This window comes from Arabidopsis thaliana, chromosome 2 (genome assembly GCF_000001735.4).
Source record: "Arabidopsis thaliana chromosome 2, partial sequence".
Lineage (NCBI taxonomy): Eukaryota > Viridiplantae > Streptophyta > Magnoliopsida > Brassicales > Brassicaceae > Arabidopsis > Arabidopsis thaliana.
The window spans coordinates 15317828-15338595 of NC_003071.7; the positions used below are offsets into that span (position 1 = coordinate 15317828).

The window sequence follows — 20768 nt, forward strand, 5'->3', positions numbered from 1 at the left end:
ATAGAAACCAACCACCAGACACGTTGTTAAGGAGGATGATGATAACGATTTTTAAAAAAATAAAACAGAAAATAGAAAAAAACTCAAAAGGAGAAAAAAAGAACAGATAGCGAAAGAAAAGTCTTATTTCTGGAATCAAATCCTTGTGAGTTTTCTTAAGATCAAAACATATAAATTTGTGATTTTGATTATTGGGTTTTGCTCATAGAAGACGAAACAGAAAGAAACATTCGTAAACAACACCAATACACCAACCCATACAATCTAAATTACATTAACATCAGAGAAAGTTTCAAACTTTTCCAAATCTTCAACGCCATTGAAATAGCATCTCACAGGTTAGATTCTTTCATTTAGATATGAATCAGATTTCTGAAAATTTGTTGGATTCGTGAATTCTCATTGTCTTCATGTCCATTATCGATACCCTGAATTTGTCTGAATCTCCAATATCTAAGATAAGTAATGTATGTCCTTATCTTACTGAATTTGCATGTTCTGTTTTTTTGTTTGATCTGTTTTGTTGTTTGATTATCTCTTTTCTGAAGATGTAAAGAGATTATGGATCAAATGATTGTTCTTCTTGTGTTTGCTTAAGAAGTATATGTGGTTTTGTAGATTGATGAGTCATTAAAGACCGTCAATATGACGACTACTCCAACTTCATCTGGGAGAAGAAGCATTTCAAGTATAAGGAGAACATCATCAGCTTCTAAGAAACCTGTTCTTCAATCAGAAGAGAGCGAAAGCGGAAGCGGAAGCATTAACGAGAACACCTCCAAACCTGATTCACCTCTTGCTCAACCGGTTTCTGATGGCGAGAGAACAGTCAAGAAGCTACGGTTATCCAAAGCTCTCACTATTAATGAGGGAACCACTGTCTTTGATGCTTGTCGAAGGATGGCTGCTAGGCGTGTTGATGCGGTTTTGTTAACTGATTCAAGCGCTCTTCTTTCCGGTATTGTTACAGACAAAGATATAGCCACGAGGGTGATTGCAGAAGGGTTGAGACCAGAGCATACTCTGGTGTCTAAAGTCATGACAAGGAATCCCATTTTTGTCACATCTGATTCACTTGCCATTGAGGCTCTTCAGAAGATGGTTCAGGGAAAGTTCAGGCACTTGCCTGTTGTAGAGAATGGTGAAGTCATTGCTTTGTTGGATATCACAAAGTGTCTCTATGATGCTATCTCACGGATGGAAAAAGCTGCAGAGCAAGGAAGTGCTTTAGCTACTGCAGTGGAAGAACGGCATTGGGGAAGTGGAAACTTCGCTTTCATTGATACATTGAGAGAGAGGATGTTCAAGCCTGCATTGTCAACTATAGTCACTGAGAATACCAAAGTTGCACTTGTATCAGCATCAGATCCTGTCTTTGTAGCTTCCAAAAAGATGCGTGATTTGCGGGTTAACTCTGTGATCATCGCGGTTGGGAACAAGATTCATGGGATTTTAACTTCAAAGGACATTCTCATGAGAGTTGTAGCACAGAATCTATCTCCTGAGCTGACTCTTGTTGAAAAGGTAATGACGCCAAATCCTGAATGTGCATCAATAGAGACAACAATCCTCGATGCATTGCATATAATGCATGATGGGAAGTTCTTGCATCTGCCGGTTTTCGATAAAGACGGATTCGCCGTAGCTTGTTTAGACGTGCTGCAGATAACTCACGCAGCTATATCAACGGTTGAGAACAACAGCTCAGGAGCTGTTAACGATATGGCGAATACAATGATGCAAAAGTTCTGGGACTCAGCTCTTGCGTTAGAACCACCTGAGGATTACGAAACACACAGCGATATGTCAGCAATGCTGATAAATTCAGAAGGGAAGCAGTCGTGTCCATCACAAGGACTTGTGAGCTCGTTTGCTTTCAAATTCGAAGATCGTAAAGGGAGAGTACAGCGGTTTAACTCAACTGGTGAGAGTTTTGAAGAGCTGATGAGTGTTGTGATGCAAAGATGTGAAGCGGATTCAGGCCTTCAGATAATGTACCAAGATGATGAAGGTGATAAAGTTTTGATTAGTAGGGACAGTGATCTTGTTGCTGCTGTAACTTTTGCTAGGTCTTTGGGGCAAAAGGTTTTGCGACTACATCTTGATTTTACCGAGACAATTGCTCCTCTTGAGACGATTGCAGATTTGTCCGAGGGAAATGGCGGTTGTGTTTGGTGGCAGACTGGCGTCTTGGCTGGTGCTATTGTCCTAACGAGCATAGGTTTATTTGTTTACTTAAAACGTTCCAAGAAATGATATGTTGAATGGGAACTTAATTGTATTACACTGTTACTTTGTCTTTTTATTCGATTCACATTGCAAAGCAATAATAAAACTTGTTACCAAAACATACTTGTTCCTGTTTGAGAATTGTGATTGTTCTCTCAGTAGTCAATAGACAAGAAGGCAGGTTTGCCCGAGTGGTTAAGGGGGAAGACTTAAGTTCTTCTGCACATAAGTGCGCGTGGGTTCGAACCCCACAGCCTGCATATTTTTCCTAAAATCTTTTTTCCTAAAAACTTCATGCATTGAAAATTTCAAAAAATAAAGAGAAAGATGCAGGCTGTGGGGTTCGAACCCACGCGCACTTATGTGCAGAAGAACTTAAGTCTTCCCCCTTAACCACTCGGGCAAACCTGCTTATTGAATATCTGTTAATAAACCAAGTACTTGTTATTATTCTACAACCCAAATTCAAGAAATTTTTGTCCTTCACCATCACTTGATTAAGCTTATTTCAACAGAAAGTGAACGATAAAAGTGATAAACCGAGAAGAAAATGATTTATCTACACAATTTTGTATGAATGTTTTTCTAGTCATCTTCAGATAGTGTTCACACCTTTTTTACGTGTGAACTCTTGTTGAATAATAGTAGTCATGAACACAAGCAGGTCTATTTTAAAACCTTTACTAGAGTTGCAATTTTAATATAATAATGAAGAACTTATTTTATTTTTGTTAAAACTCCATCGTATGTCACCAGAGATCATAACAATCACATGAGAAGATTAAAGAGTAAAGCCGAAATTAGATTGAAATAAGGGGCTACCGTCCTCGACAAAGGCAGAGCATTCTCATGTTTCCCTTACAAAAATGAGTAACTTTTCCCAAAAAGGGTTCAACAAAAGACGTAAGAAACCAAACAAAGAAGAAACAAAAACAGAACGTTTTATTTAATTAAAGCAAATGATCAAACTCAGGTCATCTTCTCCTCGTCACAAAGAAGACCACTTTGCTTCTAAAAGCTCCATTTAGTAGGGTTCCACAGGTTTGCGGAAGTTGACTCCAGCGTAAATTGCCTCTGATCCCAACTCCTCCTCAATACGCAAAAGCTGTTGAGAAACAAGACACATATTAGACAATGTACTCTGGTTGTCAAACATAAAGTCTTTACTAGTGGTCTGAGATGTTAAACCTGGTTGTACTTGGCAAGACGCTCGGATCTGCAAGGAGCACCGGTTTTGATTTGTCCCTGTATAGACAGAAAGATCCAAATGAGAGTCCGACAAAAGATATAGCATGAGATTGCTAGTTAAATGCTTGCAATGGTTTCAACTTACAGTGGACAAGCCAACGGCTAAGTCAGCAATGAATGTGTCCTCGGTTTCACCACTTCTGTGGCTGGTCATCACTCCCCAACCTGCTTTCTTCGACATCTTAACTGCCTCGATACTCTCGGTTACAGATCCGATTTGGTTAACCTTCAAAAGAAGAGCATTGCAAGACTTCTCTGCGATTGCCTTAGCAACTCTCTGGAATAAGAAAAGAGTATAAGAGAGATGTGAGCATTTTAAGAGAGGGCAGACAACAAAAAAAAACTGGTAAGAACACTGGCAAATAAAAACAAACCTTGGGGTTAGTGACCAACAAATCATCACCGACAATCTGAACCTCGGTTCCACACTCAGTGGTCATCTTAGCATAGTGCTCCCAGTCATCTTGGTCAAATGGGTCCTCAATGGACACGATTGGGTACTCAGCGACAAAGGACTTGTACAGGTCCTTTAGAGCATCACCAGAAATCTTCTGAGAGCCATTGTTGTTCTGCAGAGAAACAAAGAGCGCAACAGCTACAAGTTAAGAACAGGTTTCTCACACTCTATCCTGACAAGCTGTTACTAAGGAAAAAGAAATTTCACCTCTTCTTTGAAGTTCAAGTCGTAGGTCTTGTCTTCTGAGTAGAACTCTGAAGCGGCAACATCCATTCCAATGACAACCTGGAAAAAATTGAATGGGATCCATTAGTTTCATGAATTATGTTTCGGGTAAAAGGACAGCCAAATTACATCAGATAAGAGACAGACCTTTCCAGTGTATCCAGCCTTCTCGATAGCAGTCTTGAGCAATTCAAGACCCTCCTTGTTCTCCTGAATGTTTGGTGCAAACCCACCTTCATCACCAACATTTGTGGCATCCTGGCCGTACTTCTTCTTAATCACAGACTGGAAAAACATATGAGAACAAGATGGTTAAGCCATAAACATGTAATACATGTTAGTTCACAGGAACCATCTGCGAAAAAGTAATACATGTATATGGAATATTCATTGAAGAGCATCTCAAAGACCAAAAAATATTGGAGATTTACCTTCAAGTGGTGGTAAACTTCCACACCCATCTTCATGGCTTCCTTGAAAGAAGCAGCTCCAACAGGGAGGATCATAAACTCCTGCATAGCAAGCTTGTTTCCGGCATGGGATCCACCATTGATGACGTTGAAGGCAGGAACTGGTAGCACAATCTTGGGGTTACCAGCAAGGTTGGCAATGTGCTGCACCCAAATACCACACAAAGGGAAAAGCTTAGAACATTTATCACCGAAAAAACCAAGTAGCCAAAGCAGTAACAATCTTATCTTCCATGGACAGAGGGAACCAACTTAATAGTGCCAGATCGTTCTACCTTGTATAGAGGAATGCCGCTGACAACAGCCCCAGCTTTGCAGACAGCAAGAGACACAGCAAGAATCGCATTGGCTCCAAGCTAAACACAGATAGAAGGCGCAAGATGGTCAGACTTGCCTTCTATTCTTAAGTGAATACACAAAAAATGAATTTTCCCTTTTAAGTACCTTTTGCTTGCACCACCCCCACTCGTTTTGGGTTCCGTCAAGTTCATGGACCATGAAGTTGTCAATAGCAGTCTGCTGAGTTGGGTCCTGCAAGAAATAATAAAAGCAACAAAAATAAAATGAGTGAGCCTAGCGCATAGAATTAGACACAAATTTGATGTTCTGAGAGTAGCTTAAAGTGAGTCACTCACCTTTCCAATAAGTGCTGGCCCGATGATGTTGTTCACATTGCCAACAGCCTAGTGATATAAACAAATAACGAATCAGTCAACATGATCAATTGAAATAACTCTACTAACACTAAAAAAACACACAGAACAGATCGCAGTCTCTCACCTTAGATACACCCTTTCCAAGGTAGTCAGATCCTCCATCCCTCAGCTCAAGAGCCTCATAGATACCAGTGGAAGCTCCACTTGGAACAGCTGCTGTAACCTTAATACCATTTGACGTGTGGATATCAACCTAAACCAACATCATCAGAGAAATCATTAGCTTTCTTTTCAAATTCGTCATTAGCAAACAATCGAAATCGTAAAAACCAGATGGAAATAAATAGATCCGTCGCAAAAATCATATAAACAAAATCAACTCCATCATCGACAACTCACGATCCAAATCGCCGAGATCAAATCACCGATCATCGTTCACAAAAACCAAATCTCATTCACGTACGACTACTAGATCAATTCAGGTTTACAAAAAAACGATTGAATAGTGGTTTTAGCATCGGATAGTCATCAAACAAACAGATCCGTCACGAATACTGTACAAAGCCGGAAAGTGACTGGGAAATACAAAAGTGATCGGAGAAACTAACCTCAACGGTGGGATTACCACGACTGTCGAAGATCTGTCTAGCCTTAACAACGGTGATAGTAGCCATAGCGAGTAGATCTAGAGAAAGAGATAAAGGCGATGTGTTCGAGGGTTTTAGTGAGAATCGCTTCAACAGTAGTAGCTGAGGAAATGGGTTGGTGGTCTGGTTCGATATATAAAGACGTCACGGATTTAGCCAAAACCGTTGGATTGTTTTAATAACAGCCGTTGGATGAGAACAGTCAGCTCTGATGCAAGAAGCCAAAACGATGCGCTGCACGCCTTTTGCAGAATAGAAGAGTTTTTTCCATATTGTTTTGCTCCTTGTCCAAGTAATACCGACTATTTTTATTAAAGACTTTAGAACAAGTAAGAATAATATATGGCATCTAGATTTTATTCCATTTTCCGACTATACGTTTCACTGTTTCCATTTTTATTTTGTCAATAACATCTTTTATACCATGTTTGAAATTTGGATGGTTGTACAGAACTCTCTAGAAACAATTCACTAGTTGAAAATTTTCTTTTTTGTTAAAGGGGTTTCGCTAAACTATAACTTAATGGATATGTTTGTGGGTCAAAAACTTTGGGCCTTACTTATGTGACAAATTCTCCACTAGGGTTTCAATGTCCATCAACCATTTTTATACGATATTAATGGACCATATTTTTCAGTAATCATTGTTTGATTATGCTTATTCTATATGTATCAACATTTAAAATGCAAATCACTAGTTCTATAATTCTTATCAAAATGTGGTGTTTGCGTCGGATTTTTGGATGCTCTTTGGACTTTGGAGTTTCAAACTCAAGATTATGAGGTGATCTAATATTTATTTTAATCTAAGTTACTAATTTTTGAAAATAATTTAAATGTTGCTAAACTATTATGATTTTTATGTTCTTATAAACTTTTTTTTTTGTTAAAAGGTTCATATAAACTTAGATATTTCTGTTAATAATTTTAATTTCGATTAATTCAAATATAAGTTTTTCATGTTTTATATGAAAAAAATAGTAAACAAATGCGTTTTACTTATGTAAAAATTGTCAGAAGAAAATAGAGCACAATCTTCCATGTTTCATCAGGCTTCCTCCGAGCCTTTAGTGCTATTTCTTTTGATAGAATTCGTGAGAGATTCCCCAAATCATAACAAGAAAACAAAATGGTAAACGGGAAATATAACTCGACAAATCAGCGTCGATTAATTGATGTATCGACTTTTGTCCATGTATAACAACTGCTGACAGGTGGAATTTTCTGATTGGTCGCTGTAAGTCGATTCACACTACCAAGTTGGATACAGGAAAAAAAAAAAAAAAAAAAAAAAAGAGAGAAATTAAGGATAAGTACAAAAAAGATTTGTGAGTATCCAAAGAGCCGCTTGAAGAAAAACGCCAAATAAATGGTTTTGATCTCGTGAAGCCAAATCGCCATTAGTCACCACCTTAAATGACTCACCTAGTATATATATATATGCACCATATGAGTTTGATCAATCTCATTCAATACAATGGCTGAAGAAAAGATCAAGAAGAGCTTGCTTGCTGCGGACGACAGCGACGATGAGTACTCAAGAGGTGATACAGTTTCAGATCAGACAGAACTGAGTTCGATTCTTGATAAACTTAGTCTAGAACCTAAGACGGAGAAAAAGAAACTCTTGGTCTTGAGTCTAAGTGGTCTTCTTCTTCACAGAGTCCACAAAAAAGAGTTGCGTAAGAAACCCAAGAACCGCTCTCCTGATGCTTCTTGTGGGCCAAATCTTGGTAACGTTTCATTATTCTTTTATTAACTTTGCTACCTTTTTTGTATTTATAGTTTATTTGTGTTTGTTTTGTTGTTTAGTGTATAAGAGACCGTTTGCTGAAGAGTTTATGAAGTTTTGTCTTGAGAGATTTGAAGTTGGTATTTGGTCCTCTGCTTGCGAGTTAGTCTCTTCACTAAACATTCTTATAGTTACAGGTTAATATTGTTGATTTCTTAAGCTTAAATAGTACTTTTTATCTGACTCTTCATGTGTTTGATTGATAGGAAAAATGTTGACATTGTTTTAAGCATTGTGCTTGAAAATCTCCAAGACAAGCTTCTCTTTGTTTGGGTAAGACTCTCATTGTATAGAGATGTGTGTCTATTTATGTATATATAATTTCGAATACTCTTTTATTGTAGGACCAAGAGAGTGTACGGACAGTGGATATAAAACACTAGAGAACCGTTACAAGCCTTTGTTCTTTAAGGATCTCTCTAAAGTGTTCAAGTGCTTTAAAGGCTTCTCTGCTTCAAACACCATCTTCATTGATGATGAACCATATAAAGCTCTTCGTAATCCTGTAAAACACTCGAATCTCTATTATAGTGTTGTTTATCGATAACTTTGTAGTTCTTAATCCTAATTCTAATCTATCTTGATTTGCATTCAGGACAATACTGGTCTGTTCCCAATGAGCTATGATGCTTCTAACATAAAGGATAATTTACTTGGTATGCAAAATTTAAACTTCTGCTGTTCACTTCTTATCTTTAGACATGCGTTTTGGTTTATTTGTGATTGGTCTTTTATTTTGTTAGATCCGGAAGGAGAGTTGTGTTCTTACTTGGAAGGTTTGGCAAAATCATCGGATGTTCAGGCTTACATAAAAGTGCATTCTTTTGGACGGCCCATGATCGATTCTTCTCATCCTGATTGGTCTTTCTACAGCAACGTTTCAAAGATTGTCTCTTAATCTTTTATGATTATTAGTTTGTTTAAGCTTCGTATCTCAATCATTATCTTCTTTTGCTTAGTAATGAACACATTAAAAAGTCTACCTATTTCAATTCTAATAAGAAAGATGAATCACTTGTGCTTCAGCATTTGTTAATTCTTCTGTACGTGTTCAATGTCGATCAACCATTTTTATACTGTGTCATGGTTGATTATATATTCTCTTTTGGACCCATTTTTCATTAACAATTATTTGATTATGCTTATTCTATGTGTCAAAATTTGAAAATTCAGATCACTAGTTCTAATTTTTGTATCAAAATGTGGTGTTTGTGTGGGAGTTTAGGATGTTCTTTGGAATTTCAAACTCAAGATGATGAAGCTAGGTGATCCAATATATATTTAATCTAACTGGTAATTTGTTAAAATTTGTAAAATAATTTGAATAACGCTAAACTGTATATGGGTTTCCATGTTTTTATATGAAAAAATAGCAAACAAATTCTTCTACTATTTTTTTCGTCAACAAATTCGTTTACTTATTTGACATTTTTTTCAGAAAAATATATAATACAATTTTCCATTCAGCTTCTTCTGAGCCAAGTGAGATTTCATTTAATAGGATTTCTTTTGATTTTAAAACAATAAAAACAACTGGTAAACGAGAAATAGAAGTTGATTCAGTTTAAATTTATAGGATTTTAGTCTTTCAACATTTCTATTGTTGGATTCATCAAAAACTTTAAATGAGATTCATTATTCATATGAGGAAAAAATCAACTTTCAAAGCGATGGAAAAGATGTACAGTATCTACATTTTCCCATGTATGACAGGTGGAATTATCTGATTGGTCCCTTTTAAGTCAATTACTAATGGTCTTTGTCTCTGACTCTCTTCGAATCAACAGAAAAAGTGAAAAAAGATAGTCATTAGAAAAACAATTAAAGATAAGTACAAAAAAAGATTTTGTGAGTATCCAAAGAGCCGCATGAAGAAAAACGTAAATTAAATGGCTTTTGATCTCGTGAAGCTAAATCGCCATTCGTCACCACCTTAATGACTAAATCCTCTACTATATATGCACCATATGAGTCCTTACTGTCTTAAGCATAACAATGGCAGAAGAAAAGAATAAGAAGAGCATCATTGCTCCCGCGCCCGACTTATACGACAAGGATGAATATGATGATGATTACTCATGTGACACAGATCCAGAAGAGACAGAACTGAGTTGGATTCTTGATAAACTTAGTTTAGTACCGAAGAAGGAGGACAAGAAACTCTTGGTCTTAAGTCTGAATGGTCTACTTCTACACCGATTGCATATAAAAAATAAGCGTAATGCTCCCAAGAACCGTTCTCCTGATGCTTCATGTGGACCAAATCTTGGTAACATTTCAATAGTAGTTTTATTTATTCATTTCTTTTATATAATTAGCTTGATTGGGTTTGTTTTGTTGTTTAGTGTATAAGAGGCCATTTGCTGAAGAGTTTATGAAGTTTTGTCTAGAGAGATTCCAAGTTGGTATTTGGTCCTCTGCTTGCGAGTTAGTCTCTGATTAATTTTCAATAATTTCAATCTCTTCCTCTTAAGAGACTAAGAGTACCTGATCTGTTTCTTCCATGGTTTTTGACTGATAGGAAAAATGTTGACATAATTCTAAACATTATTCTTGAAGATCTAGAAGATAAGCTTTTGTTTGTGTGTATAAGACTCTTATACTATATATACATGTGTGTGTGTGAGTGTGTGTTTGTTTGTCTATATATATATATATATATATGTATAAACTTTCGTGTTCTTTTTTCTTGTTAGGATCAAGAAAAGTGTACGGACAGTGGATATAAAACGCTTGAGAACAGTGACAAGCCTCTGTTCTTTAAGGATCTCTCTAAAGTGTTTCAGTGCTTCAAAGGTTTCTCTGCTTCAAACACCATATTCATTGAAGAAGAACCTTACAAAGCTCTTCTTAATCCTGTAAAGATACATTTATCTCTATAATACATTTGCTTATCGGTTTAGTTATTGGTCTTAATTCTGACTGATCTTATTGTGCATGCAGGACAATACAGGTGTGTTCCCGTTGAGTTATGACCCGTCAGACACAAAAGATAATTTACTTGGTACGCAAACAGTTTTTGACTTGTGATGTTTATCTGTTATATTTAGACATGTTTTTTTTTGTTTATGGTTGGATTGGTTTTGTTTATGTTAGATCCAGAAGGAGAGTTCTGTTCTTACTTGGATGGTTTGGCAAATTCATCTGATGTTCAGGCTTACATAAAGGAGCATCCTTTTGGACAGCCCATGATCGATTCTTCTCATCTTGATTGGTCTTACTACCGCAGAGTGTCGAATATTGTCTCTTAATCTTGCATGGTTATTAGTTTGTTGAAGTTTCGTATTCTCAATAATTCTCTTCTTTTGCTTACTATTGATCACATTAAAAGTCTACTTATTTCAGTTCTAATAATAAAGTTGAATAACTTCTGTTTCATTATTTGCTAACCTATTTCCTAAGTTTGAAATTTTGGCAATGTTATATGTTGAAACAAAGAGAAGCAAATGTGAACGAAATAAGTTTTATTTTGTCCATTGGATTGTAAAGAAACCAATGAGCTGAATGTTTAAAAAGTTCAAAAGAAATAACATCGAAAATTTAACAAATGAAGTCCAACGAAAATGAAAATGATAGCAAAGATCATCCACAGTTTAAAGAAACTTTTATGAACTTAAGAAGTCCAATGTTTTTTGATGAGATTACTTGTCTTGCTCCGGTGTAGAGCTGTACCACCCTAGAGTCAGAAACTGAGAAGGGTTAAACTCATCGTTCATCTCCTCAGAATGAGAAGGTCCTATCATCTCTGGTCCGGTGAATGAGGAAGCCAATAAGTTAGGTATTTCAGGTGTAACAACCGCAGCTTGGGACTCATTGTTCCTCTTCTGAGAATGAGAAGGGCCTGTCATTTCTGCTTGACGTTGGACTTGTCCAGTGAATGAGGAAGCCAATGAGTTTGGTATTGCTGGTGTAACAACCGCAGCTTGCGACTCATCATTCCTCTTCTGAGAATGAGAAGGGCCTGTCATCTCTGGTTGACGTTGGACTTGTCTAGTGAATGAGGAAGCCAGTAAGTATTGAACTGTGGGTAGAAGAATCACATCGTTGGACTCATCGTTCCTCTGCCGAGAGTGATAAGGGCCAATCATATCTGGTTGTTGGACTTGTTCTGTGGATGAGGAAGCCAAGAAGCTTGGTGCTGTGGGTGAAAAAACAGCCATAGCGTTGTTGGACTCATCTTTTTTCTCCTGAGAGTGAGAAGGGCCAATCATATCTGGTCCCTGGACTTGTCCTGTGGATGAGGAAGCCAATGTGTTTGGTGGTGTGGCTGAAAAAACAACCGTAGTTCTGTTGGACTCACTGTTCCTCTTCTGAGAGTGAGAAGGGCCAACCATCTCTGGTTGTTGGACCGGTCCTGTGGATGAGGAAGCCAATGTGTTTGGTGGTGTGGCTGAAAGAACAACCATAGTTTTGTTGGACTCACTGTTCCTCTTCTGAGAGTGAGAAGGGCCAACCATCTCTGGTTGTTGGACCGGTCCTGTGGATGAGGAAGCCAATGTGTTTGGTGGTGTGGCTGAAAGAACAACCATAGTTCTGTTGGACTCGCTGTTCCTCTTCTGAGAGTGAGAAGGGCCAACCATCTCTGGTTGTTGGACCGGTCTTGTGGATGAGGAAGCCACCAAGTTTGGTGTTATGGATGGAGCAACCATAGCTTTGGACACATACTTCCTCTTCTGACGCGAATTTGTGATCAACGGCCAGAAACTTCCAATCACAACCTATAAAAAGGAATTATAAGATATAGCTTCAAACATTGAACCATATGCATAAACAAAGAAGATGCTTTGTGTTCTTACTTGGACTGGACTTGCTGCAATGAGACTCCCAGCCAAAGCACCACCATGGACACGTCCACCAGCAGCTCCACCAATCGTAATCCGCCACCCTCCGGTCTTATTTTTCACTCCTCCGCTCTCAGATATCGCCATTGTATTATTGGTCAGCGATACTATCTCATACTCCTCCTACACCAAGTTGTTATCATTTTCTTATCCATGTAAGACAACTTATTAATTCTATTTATAGACCAACTTTATAATGCATCCTTCCAATACATGAACCATTAGGTTATAAGATTGCACTGCAAGACCAAGTTTATCATATAAATATATACCTTAAACGTCATGACCCTGCGGCTTGAACCGTGAGGTAGAATCGTAACGTTAGCAACCGCACCATTTACTGACAAAACACTGATCCCACGAGAACCATTTGCAGTGAAGGACATGATCCTCTTGATTATATCCTGTAAAAAACACCATATATAAAAGACAAATAAAAACCTCTCATCTTCAACACATATATGCATATACAAAGACCAGATAAACAAAGCTGTTGCCTTAAGTCCATTGTTTCATCTCTCTTTTAGGTCACTAGAACTAATCTTATCTATTCCTTCCATGTTTATAAAATTAGTAGGAGTGTTAAAGTGAGTTAGTTCACTCAATTCCAGTCAACGTATAATGAATTAGAATATTAATACTTCATGGTTTAGTTAAGTTCAGCTCATTTATTATGAGCTTATATTTATAGATTTGAATCCATATCATTCAACATTGTAAACATATGTAATAACAAAAATAATCCAGAAAAGTAAACTTCTAAAGTCTAAACAAATATATCCAGAAGAAACCCTACCTTTAAGAGCCAAAATATTCAAACAAAAATAAACCTAAATAAATAGTTGTCAAATGCAACTATTGTATAATGGAAGTCAACTCTCTTCCATTTGAAAGTTTTAGATGATCTAAATCCCACGAAAACAACAAATGAATAAAAATATTACCGTTATTGTATGTTGTAAAACCAAATAAAAACAAAAATATTACCGATATATAGAAATCAAACTTTATTCACGAATCTATTCATGACTCATTAGAGTTGATCCGTCTAATTTACTAACTTGAATACATTTGCTTACCTAATCCATGTATAAAAAGAATCTAAAACCATAACTCCAACTCATCAAGAACTCGATCGAGTTGAACTGAACAAAATCTGTTCTTAAAGAGTTTCATTATACATTTTTTGCGTGGATTAAAAATTTATATAAATATTCGAATTCCGTTGTGGTGAATTGAAGAGAAATGTTATTATACTTTGACTAAAGGATGATATTAAAAATCTAAAATCATAATTTTTAAAAACAAAAAGTTTTTTTTTTTCTACAACAACAAATGAAATAGAAAGTATGCATATGTTATATATTTACCTCTCCTTTATTAACTGTGAAGCTATGCGGCGTGAAGTCCCCTCCTCCAAGCCTCATAGACATGTCACCTTCAATCAAATTAAAAATACACTCAAACCCATCTGAATTCTCGTAGTTTGTTTAATAACAAATATAATTCTTACATGTTTAAGTAAAAAAAAACTAAATTGTCATGTTATGTCTTTTCCTTAGATTAATTTCCCTATGCCCTAACACAAGACAAGAGAATGTAGTTTTCCAAATACTTTCCACTGATTGATGAACCCTAGATTCATATTTTCTAATGGTTATTCTTTCTTAAGACATAGCAGATTTAGTTTTGTCCCATCGCCAATAACGAAACTCAAATAGTTATATTATCGTATTACATATTATTAGTTTTATTGTAAGAGACCAAAGCTTTACCTCTCCTCTTCCTCAACGATGACCTCGGCGTAAATGTCCCAGATGCTGTGATAAACCTCCCTTTATAATCACGATACGTCTTCGGCCTTTCTCTCTTCCTGCTCGCGTCGTTGACACCCTCCACCACCGTGGCTGGTGCCGCTTCGGCAGTCTTGGTGACCGGAAAGGGAGAGATGGGCGTTGAGTTCGCGTCGTTGACACCCTCCACCACAGTGGCTGGTGCCGCTACGGCAGTCTTGGTGACCGGAAAGGGAGTGATGCAGGGCGTTGAGTTCGACATTGACAAGGAAATGATGCTCTCGTTTTGATCCAGATAGAGACTGGAAATGAGAGGCAATACGAGAGAAGTAGAGGTAGAGTTTGTGATTTTATGAAGTCTTTTTACTGGTCACGGAATAATTAGGGGAATTAAGGATTGTTTGGAAAACTTTTCTTTTCTTTTTACCGTTTCCTAATTAATATGTGGCTGTCCCAATTAATAGAAAATATATAAATTAAATTTTGAAGTTTCACTGTGTATGTATATGTTGTCTGTACATACAGAGATAATATAAGAAGGTAAACAAAATCGATATTTTGTCTATCTATGTAAAATTTAGTTTTTCTTTTCTGTAGATGTTATCTATAGATATGGATAATAAGAAAGAAAACTTTTTTTATATATAATTAATTTCATATTAAAAAGAACTTAGTTTAGATTTTCGCTTAAAACTTTATGATTCTAGTTATTAACCATTGTTAACGGTTTAAATACCGTTATTTTGTAATGCTAGCTAGTGACCGTTGTAAATGGTTTTTATAACGTTTAAAACTTATAATTCTATTTTAGATGTGTTGGAAAGACTAGTAATTTCAACATTTTCATATTTTTTTAGTGATTTGTAACAGACTTCTAAAATGAACAAACTTACTTATATACAAATGAATATTATATTATATAATAATATAAACAATTAGACCTTATATTAATATAATTTATATTCAATGGATATTAAGTTTCAAATATCAAATAATTTAGATTAAAATGCAAAAAAGAACAAAAAAGTCATGATTTGAATTTGGCCGAATTAAATCATTTCAATGTAGCTGTCTTTTAAAAATGTTATTTTTTTGTTTTTAATGGAAACAGTAATTAAGTGTTACATAGAAAGTATTTTATTTTGACTAACATACAATGCTAAGACAGATTTGTTTTAGTATACGATAATTATATATTTTAAAAGTAAAAGTTGGGAATTTGAATTGGCTTGGCCAGTTATACCACTAAAAAACAAATTTCTTAAATGGAAAACGCCAGCGGGAAGCAAAGAACACGAGTCAAACCTTTATAGTTTTTTCCACTTCTAGATATTATATAATTAAAGTACAAATGGAAAGAAATATAGATTTTGACCAATTTAAAATAAGTTCACGGAATTTGTTTTTGATGTTCAGAAAGAAAGAAAATTATGTATATTTGGAAAACATCAACGGAAAAAAAAGTAGTATTTGCTAAAACAAAATCTACAACAATTGCAAATCATCAAGTCCGGTAATTTTTTTTTATTTTTGTATTTTTCTTCAGTCAAACCGATGATGTGTTGTAACGTAAATGGCATCTTTTTCCAAACTCAGATTCTTTTTTTTTGTGTTGATAACATTATAATTTCGACCACTTTAAGCCCAAGGCCTAAGGCCCAACTGTATAGCATAACGTTTACCGTCAATGCTTGGGCCAACATAATAAAACCAAGCGCGCACACACACATCAAGCCGACACATTCGGAAAGACTAAAAGAGCGACCCAAAGGGAACTGTGTTTTTTTTTTTTTTTTTTCTTTCTTTCAAAGAGAAGCAACGAACATTATCAATTCAATATGTTGTTATCTCCCTGTTTAAAGTTTCAGGTTGATTCAAGTTCTTCGTAGCAGAGAATTAGATCAAACGTAATCTACGTGAAATGCAAATGCATGGCCACATCGTAGCAGAATACAACATCACTACATGAGTCGTTCCTTCTCCAATGTTTAACAAAATATTCAACAAGTATACAAAGCTGACACTCTAGTCAAAAATTTGTAATGGTTATAGTCGTAGTTGTTACTTGTATGTATATTACTTAGTAAATCAAACATTCTTAAGATAGTTGTTTTAAGTAGAATACAAAAACAACCTAAAACTGTAAATTTTTTGTTTAAACTTTGGTAGTATGAAGGTGTAAAAACTTTAGTAAATTTTATTCAAAAGATAAAAAAACTTTGGTAAATTTTCTGATTAGCATTTGAATGGAAAAAGGGGATGGGAATCACAACGCCAATTGCGCATTTCTTTCCTCCTTTTATAATTTACATTTTAAATTGGTTAAAGGGGTCTCGAAAATGTCGGGTTGGTAAAAAATAAGAGTGAGATTAGCTACAAGAAAGCTGACTTTGTTTTTCAAGCAAATCATCAACTGTCGCGTCGTACCAATCATGGATCCACCATGTTATTTGTTATTTTTTTGTCGGCACACTAGTGTTAATTTGAATTATTTGATATATTAATAGCAGAAATAAAATACTTCTTACTTGAAGAGCTTAAACATATTTTCATTACCCGAGAATGTTGGTTTATCAAATGTGTATATTAGTGGAAATGACAAATACGAGTCCAATAGTTAACGTAATAACTACCCTTCTTTTGGGGTTCAAAAGAACTAATTATGTTGTTTGGAGATTTCGGGAATACGAGATCGAAAAATCTATCTTATTTGGATTTGCTTTGATTCATTCTTAGTGTAAAAACCAAAAGGAAAGCTAACCTGTTATAAATTTTGATTTACTCAATATCTAAACAGAAAAGCAATTTGCACAAGTAACTTTAACTAATCTTGTAACAAAAAGACACAAGTTAAAGCAATGATATACTGTGGATACCTTTTTCAAACATTGGGTAAACTTTTTGGGCGTAGGGTTATGTTCACCCACACTATGGAGTGGAAAACAGCAATCATTCACACAACCACCACCATTCCTACTTTTTGTGCGTAGGGTTATGTTCAGAAATATGATTTACCATTATCTCCTTTTTTACATCTATCAAAGTATATTATTAACTGATTAATGGAAATTTCAGTTGATATTACTCGATAACCTTATGTCATTACTCAGTTCAATCCTTATGTTATATATGCAATTTTAACATAGAACGTACATTATTCTTCATGAGTTCTGTTCCTAATCAGTGCTATGTACGTAACTTTTGTTTTTACTTTGTTCAGTTTTTGTTTTGTCTCTTTTTTTCTTGACTATGACACTGCATTCAAAAACATAAGAAAACAGATTAAAGAAAAGAGAAAAAAGATAAAATTGAAAGATTCGTTTTTCTCAAATTTCAATAAAAAGAAAGATACATTTCTCTCTTCACACTTCACTCTTCTCTTTCCCGCCTCTCCGCCATGGCTGCTAAACCTCTTCTTCTTCCTCTTCTCCTCCTTCTTCATCTCTCAATCACCTTAGCTCAAAACGACACAAATGCTCTCACACTCTTCCGTCTCCAAACCGACACACACGGCAACCTCGCCGGAAACTGGACCGGCTCCGACGCTTGTACCTCCTCATGGCAAGGCGTTTCTTGCTCACCATCTTCACACCGCGTCACTGAACTATCTCTCCCTTCCCTCTCCTTACGAGGACCATTAACCTCTCTCTCCTCCTTAGACCAACTTCGTCTTCTTGACCTCCACGATAACAGACTCAACGGCACCGTTTCACCACTCACAAACTGTAAAAACCTCAGACTCGTTTATCTCGCCGGTAACGATCTCTCCGGTGAGATTCCTAAAGAGATATCCTTTCTTAAACGGATGATACGTCTTGATCTCTCTGATAACAATATCCGTGGAGTTATACCAAGAGAGATTCTCGGGTTTACCCGGGTTTTAACGATCCGGATCCAGAACAATGAGTTAACGGGTCGGATCCCGGATTTTTCTCAGATGAAGTCACTTCTTGAATTGAATGTTTCCTTCAATGAGTTGCACGGAAACGTCTCCGACGGCGTGGTGAAGAAATTTGGAGACTTGAGCTTTTCCGGTAACGAAGGATTATGCGGGTCGGATCCTTTACCGGTTTGTACTATCACAAACGACCCGGAATCTTCTAACACTGATCAGATTGTTCCGTCGAATCCTACTTCGATTCCGCATTCTCCGGTTAGCGTTAGAGAACCGGAAATTCACAGTCATAGAGGGATTAAACCGGGAATAATCGCTGCGGTTATCGGTGGTTGCGTGGCGGTTATTGTTTTAGTATCTTTTGGTTTTGCTTTCTGTTGTGGAAGATTAGACCGTAACGGCGAAAGATCAAAATCCGGAAGTGTAGAGACTGGTTTCGTCGGAGGAGGAGAAGGGAAGAGACGAAGCAGTTACGGAGAAGGAGGAGAGAGTGATGCGACGTCGGCGACAGATAGGAGCAGACTTGTGTTTTTCGAGAGGAGGAAACAGTTTGAGCTTGATGATTTGTTGAAAGCATCTGCGGAGATGCTTGGGAAAGGGAGTTTAGGGACGGTGTACAAGGCGGTGTTAGACGACGGCTCAACGACTGTGGCGGTGAAGCGGCTTAAAGACGCGAATCCATGTCCGAGGAAAGAGTTTGAGCAGTATATGGAGATTATTGGTAGGCTTAAACACCAAAACGTTGTTAAGCTAAGAGCTTATTACTATGCTAAAGAAGAGAAGCTCTTGGTTTATGAGTATCTTCCTAATGGAAGCTTGCACTCTCTTCTTCATGGTAAAACTCTCTTCTCTAAGCTTTGATTATCAAACTGAAAATGCTCTGTTTTGCTTAGTGACAAAAGTGTTGATTTTTACTACATTATCGGCCAAAGTTATGATTTTTTTATTGGTGGTTTTAGGGAATCGAGGACCAGGACGGATTCCATTGGATTGGACGACGAGGATTAGTCTAATGTTAGGAGCAGCGAGAGGATTAGCGAAGATTCACGACGAGTATAGCATCTCAAAGATACCACACGGCAATATCAAATCCTCTAATGTTCTATTGGACAGAAACGGCGTCGCGCTAATAGCTGATTTCGGTTTATCACTTTTGCTAAACCCGGTTCACGCTATCGCTCGGTTAGGAGGATACCGTGCGCCGGAACAGTCGGAGATCAAACGTCTCTCTCAGAAAGCTGACGTGTACAGTTTTGGTGTGTTGCTTCTCGAGGTTTTAACAGGAAAAGCACCCTCGATATTCCCGTCTCCGTCTAGACCTAGATCAGCGGCGTCGGTGGCTGTGGAGGAAGAGGAAGAAGCGGTGGTTGATTTACCGAAGTGGGTTAGATCGGTGGTGAAGGAGGAATGGACGGCAGAGGTTTTTGATCCGGAGCTTTTGAGGTATAAGAACATAGAGGAGGAGATGGTGGCAATGCTTCATATCGGTTTAGCTTGCGTTGTGCCTCAGCCGGAGAAGAGGCCGACGATGGCGGAAGTTGTTAAGATGGTTGAGGAGATTAGAGTTGAGCAATCTCCGGTCGGTGAGGATTTTGATGAGTCACGAAACTCAATGTCTCCGTCGTTGGCTACCACCGACGGCTAAGTTTGGTTTCTGTCTGTCGATGTTGTAGAATACGTATCGTTTGGACCTTGTCGATTTTTAAGGTTCTTGCTTAGAATCCCTGATTTGCGAACTTGTCGGAGTTTTTTTAGCCATGTTTTGTGTTTTCACTGTTTGTGATCGTAACGGGGTTGTGTGGTTTTGTGGATTTATGAAGCCGTTTCAATAATAAAACCCCATTTGTTACTCTTTAAAGCCCATTAGGCCCATATGTTTTAGATGAATTATTTTGCAATTGCTGCTATTTAATTATAGAACCTAAAACTCGAACGCCCATTGATTAGTGCTTCTAGAACGGTGGATGCTTCTGTGTCCACTGGTAATTGTCTTTTTGGTTGAAGAGTCAGCCCTTCGGATTTGACCTTTCGTGTACCTTTTAAGCCCATTGATTATGATTGGCAGATTAAGTAAATTAACGAATGGTCAAGCACATGATTAGCCAAATCATGACAAATAAATGGATTCCTTTTTCATTTCTGGAAGCGGAATCTTGTCTAACAATTTTTTTAATTGATAGTAATATTTTATGTTATGGGTTTCTGATAGTTGAAGACTTGAAATGTTGAACTTAAAAGTGAAATTACGCTTTCATAATTTCATTAAGCCATGATGGCAAGTTTTTTTTTTGGGTTGAGGTCAACAAGAGCAAGTTTAATGGTATCGAATAGTGCGTAACTGAAATAAAACTTGTTGAAAAATCATTCATTCACTATTCCTCGGCGCGTGAGGCCAATTTGACCCCTTCCCCCACGAAATTAAACTTGGGGAGTACTAAAAGTCTAAACCAGCAACGTCGCTTTTCATGTGCCTTAATCACACCCTTTTCTGCCACGTGTACGATCTGGGACCGTC

At 36.9% G+C, this 20768-nt stretch overlaps 6 protein-coding genes and 2 non-coding genes across 9 annotated transcripts; 5 read left to right on the plus strand and 3 right to left on the minus strand.

Moving 5' to 3' along the window:
* The first annotated feature begins 45 nt into the window (after positions 1–45).
* AT2G36500 (CBS / octicosapeptide/Phox/Bemp1 (PB1) domains-containing protein) lies at positions 46–2348 on the plus strand. Its single transcript, NM_129208.4, has 2 exons — positions 46–338; positions 619–2348. Exon 2 carries the CDS (start codon positions 646–648, stop codon positions 2254–2256), a length of 1611 nt encoding a protein of 536 aa, NP_181191.1. The 5' UTR covers positions 46–338; positions 619–645; the 3' UTR covers positions 2257–2348.
* Positions 2349–2406: 58 nt separating this feature from the next.
* Positions 2407–2489, plus strand: AT2G36510. Its single transcript has one exon. It is a non-coding gene; the product is annotated as a tRNA-Leu (tRNA).
* A 68-nt stretch (positions 2490–2557) lies between these two features.
* AT2G36520 lies at positions 2558–2640 on the minus strand. The gene has a single exon. It is a non-coding gene; the product is annotated as a tRNA-Leu (tRNA).
* Positions 2641–2928: 288 nt separating this feature from the next.
* LOS2 (Enolase) lies at positions 2929–6302 on the minus strand. 2 transcript variants are annotated; one of them, NM_129209.4, is made up of 12 exons: positions 5894–6302; positions 5410–5538; positions 5265–5312; positions 5074–5160; positions 4905–4985; positions 4591–4773; positions 4307–4444; positions 4142–4219; positions 3852–4046; positions 3563–3754; positions 3418–3474; positions 2929–3334 (listed from the first exon to the last, which is right to left on the minus strand). In NM_129209.4, exons 1-12 carry the CDS (start codon positions 5957–5959, stop codon positions 3254–3256), a joined length of 1335 nt encoding a protein of 444 aa, NP_181192.1. In that variant the 5' UTR covers positions 5960–6302; the 3' UTR covers positions 2929–3253. The 2 variants fall into 2 exon arrangements, with proteins under 2 accessions (NP_181192.1, NP_001324936.1); NM_001336601.1 differs by having other exon boundaries at positions 5685–6292.
* A 1107-nt stretch (positions 6303–7409) lies between these two features.
* Positions 7410–8622, plus strand: AT2G36540 (Haloacid dehalogenase-like hydrolase (HAD) superfamily protein; the record flags this gene model as incomplete). Its single annotated transcript, NM_129210.1, has 5 exons — positions 7410–7665; positions 7745–7861; positions 8069–8229; positions 8320–8380; positions 8468–8622. The coding sequence occupies 5 exons, from the start codon at positions 7410–7412 to the stop codon at positions 8620–8622; spliced, it is 750 nt and encodes a 249-aa protein (NP_181193.1).
* A 1029-nt stretch (positions 8623–9651) lies between these two features.
* Positions 9652–10975, plus strand: AT2G36550 (haloacid dehalogenase-like hydrolase family protein; the record flags this gene model as incomplete). Its single annotated transcript, NM_129211.2, has 4 exons — positions 9652–9993; positions 10421–10582; positions 10668–10728; positions 10821–10975. The coding sequence occupies exons 1-4, from the start codon at positions 9946–9948 to the stop codon at positions 10973–10975; spliced, it is 426 nt and encodes a 141-aa protein (NP_181194.2). The 5' UTR covers positions 9652–9945.
* A 335-nt stretch (positions 10976–11310) lies between these two features.
* AT2G36560 (AT hook motif DNA-binding family protein) lies at positions 11311–14620 on the minus strand (the record flags this gene model as incomplete). The annotated part of the gene is made up of 5 exons (NM_129212.3): positions 11311–12442; positions 12521–12688; positions 12838–12969; positions 13936–14003; positions 14341–14620. The coding sequence occupies 5 exons, from the start codon at positions 14618–14620 to the stop codon at positions 11366–11368; spliced, it is 1725 nt and encodes a 574-aa protein (NP_181195.1). The 3' UTR covers positions 11311–11365.
* Positions 14621–17456: 2836 nt separating this feature from the next.
* AT2G36570 (Leucine-rich repeat protein kinase family protein) lies at positions 17457–20168 on the plus strand. Its single transcript, NM_129213.3, has 2 exons — positions 17457–19088; positions 19213–20168. The coding sequence occupies exons 1-2, from the start codon at positions 17756–17758 to the stop codon at positions 19896–19898; spliced, it is 2019 nt and encodes a 672-aa protein (NP_181196.1). The 5' UTR covers positions 17457–17755; the 3' UTR covers positions 19899–20168.
* The last annotated feature ends 600 nt before the right edge of the window (positions 20169–20768 follow it).

Bases quoted from the DNA above. Each gene is read 5' to 3' on its own strand.
- AT2G36570 (NM_129213.3), top strand. From the start codon at position 17,756: ATGGCTGCTAAACCTCTTCTTCTTCCTCTTCTCCTCCTTCTTCATCTC. The intron at 19,089-19,212 runs GTAAAACTCTCT...TGGTGGTTTTAG, and splicing joins CTTGCACTCTCTTCTTCATG to GGAATCGAGGACCAGGACGG.
- AT2G36500 (NM_129208.4), top strand. From the start codon at position 646: ATGACGACTACTCCAACTTCATCTGGGAGAAGAAGCATTTCAAGTATA.
- LOS2 (NM_129209.4), bottom strand. From the start codon at position 5,959: ATGGCTACTATCACCGTTGTTAAGGCTAGACAGATCTTCGACAGTCGT. The intron at 3,755-3,851 runs GTTTGTTTTTAT...TTCTTATTCCAG, and splicing joins TGTTGGTCACTAACCCCAAG to AGAGTTGCTAAGGCAATCGC. The intron at 3,335-3,417 runs GTTTAACATCTC...GTTTCTCAACAG, and splicing joins GTCTTGCCAAGTACAACCAG to CTTTTGCGTATTGAGGAGGA.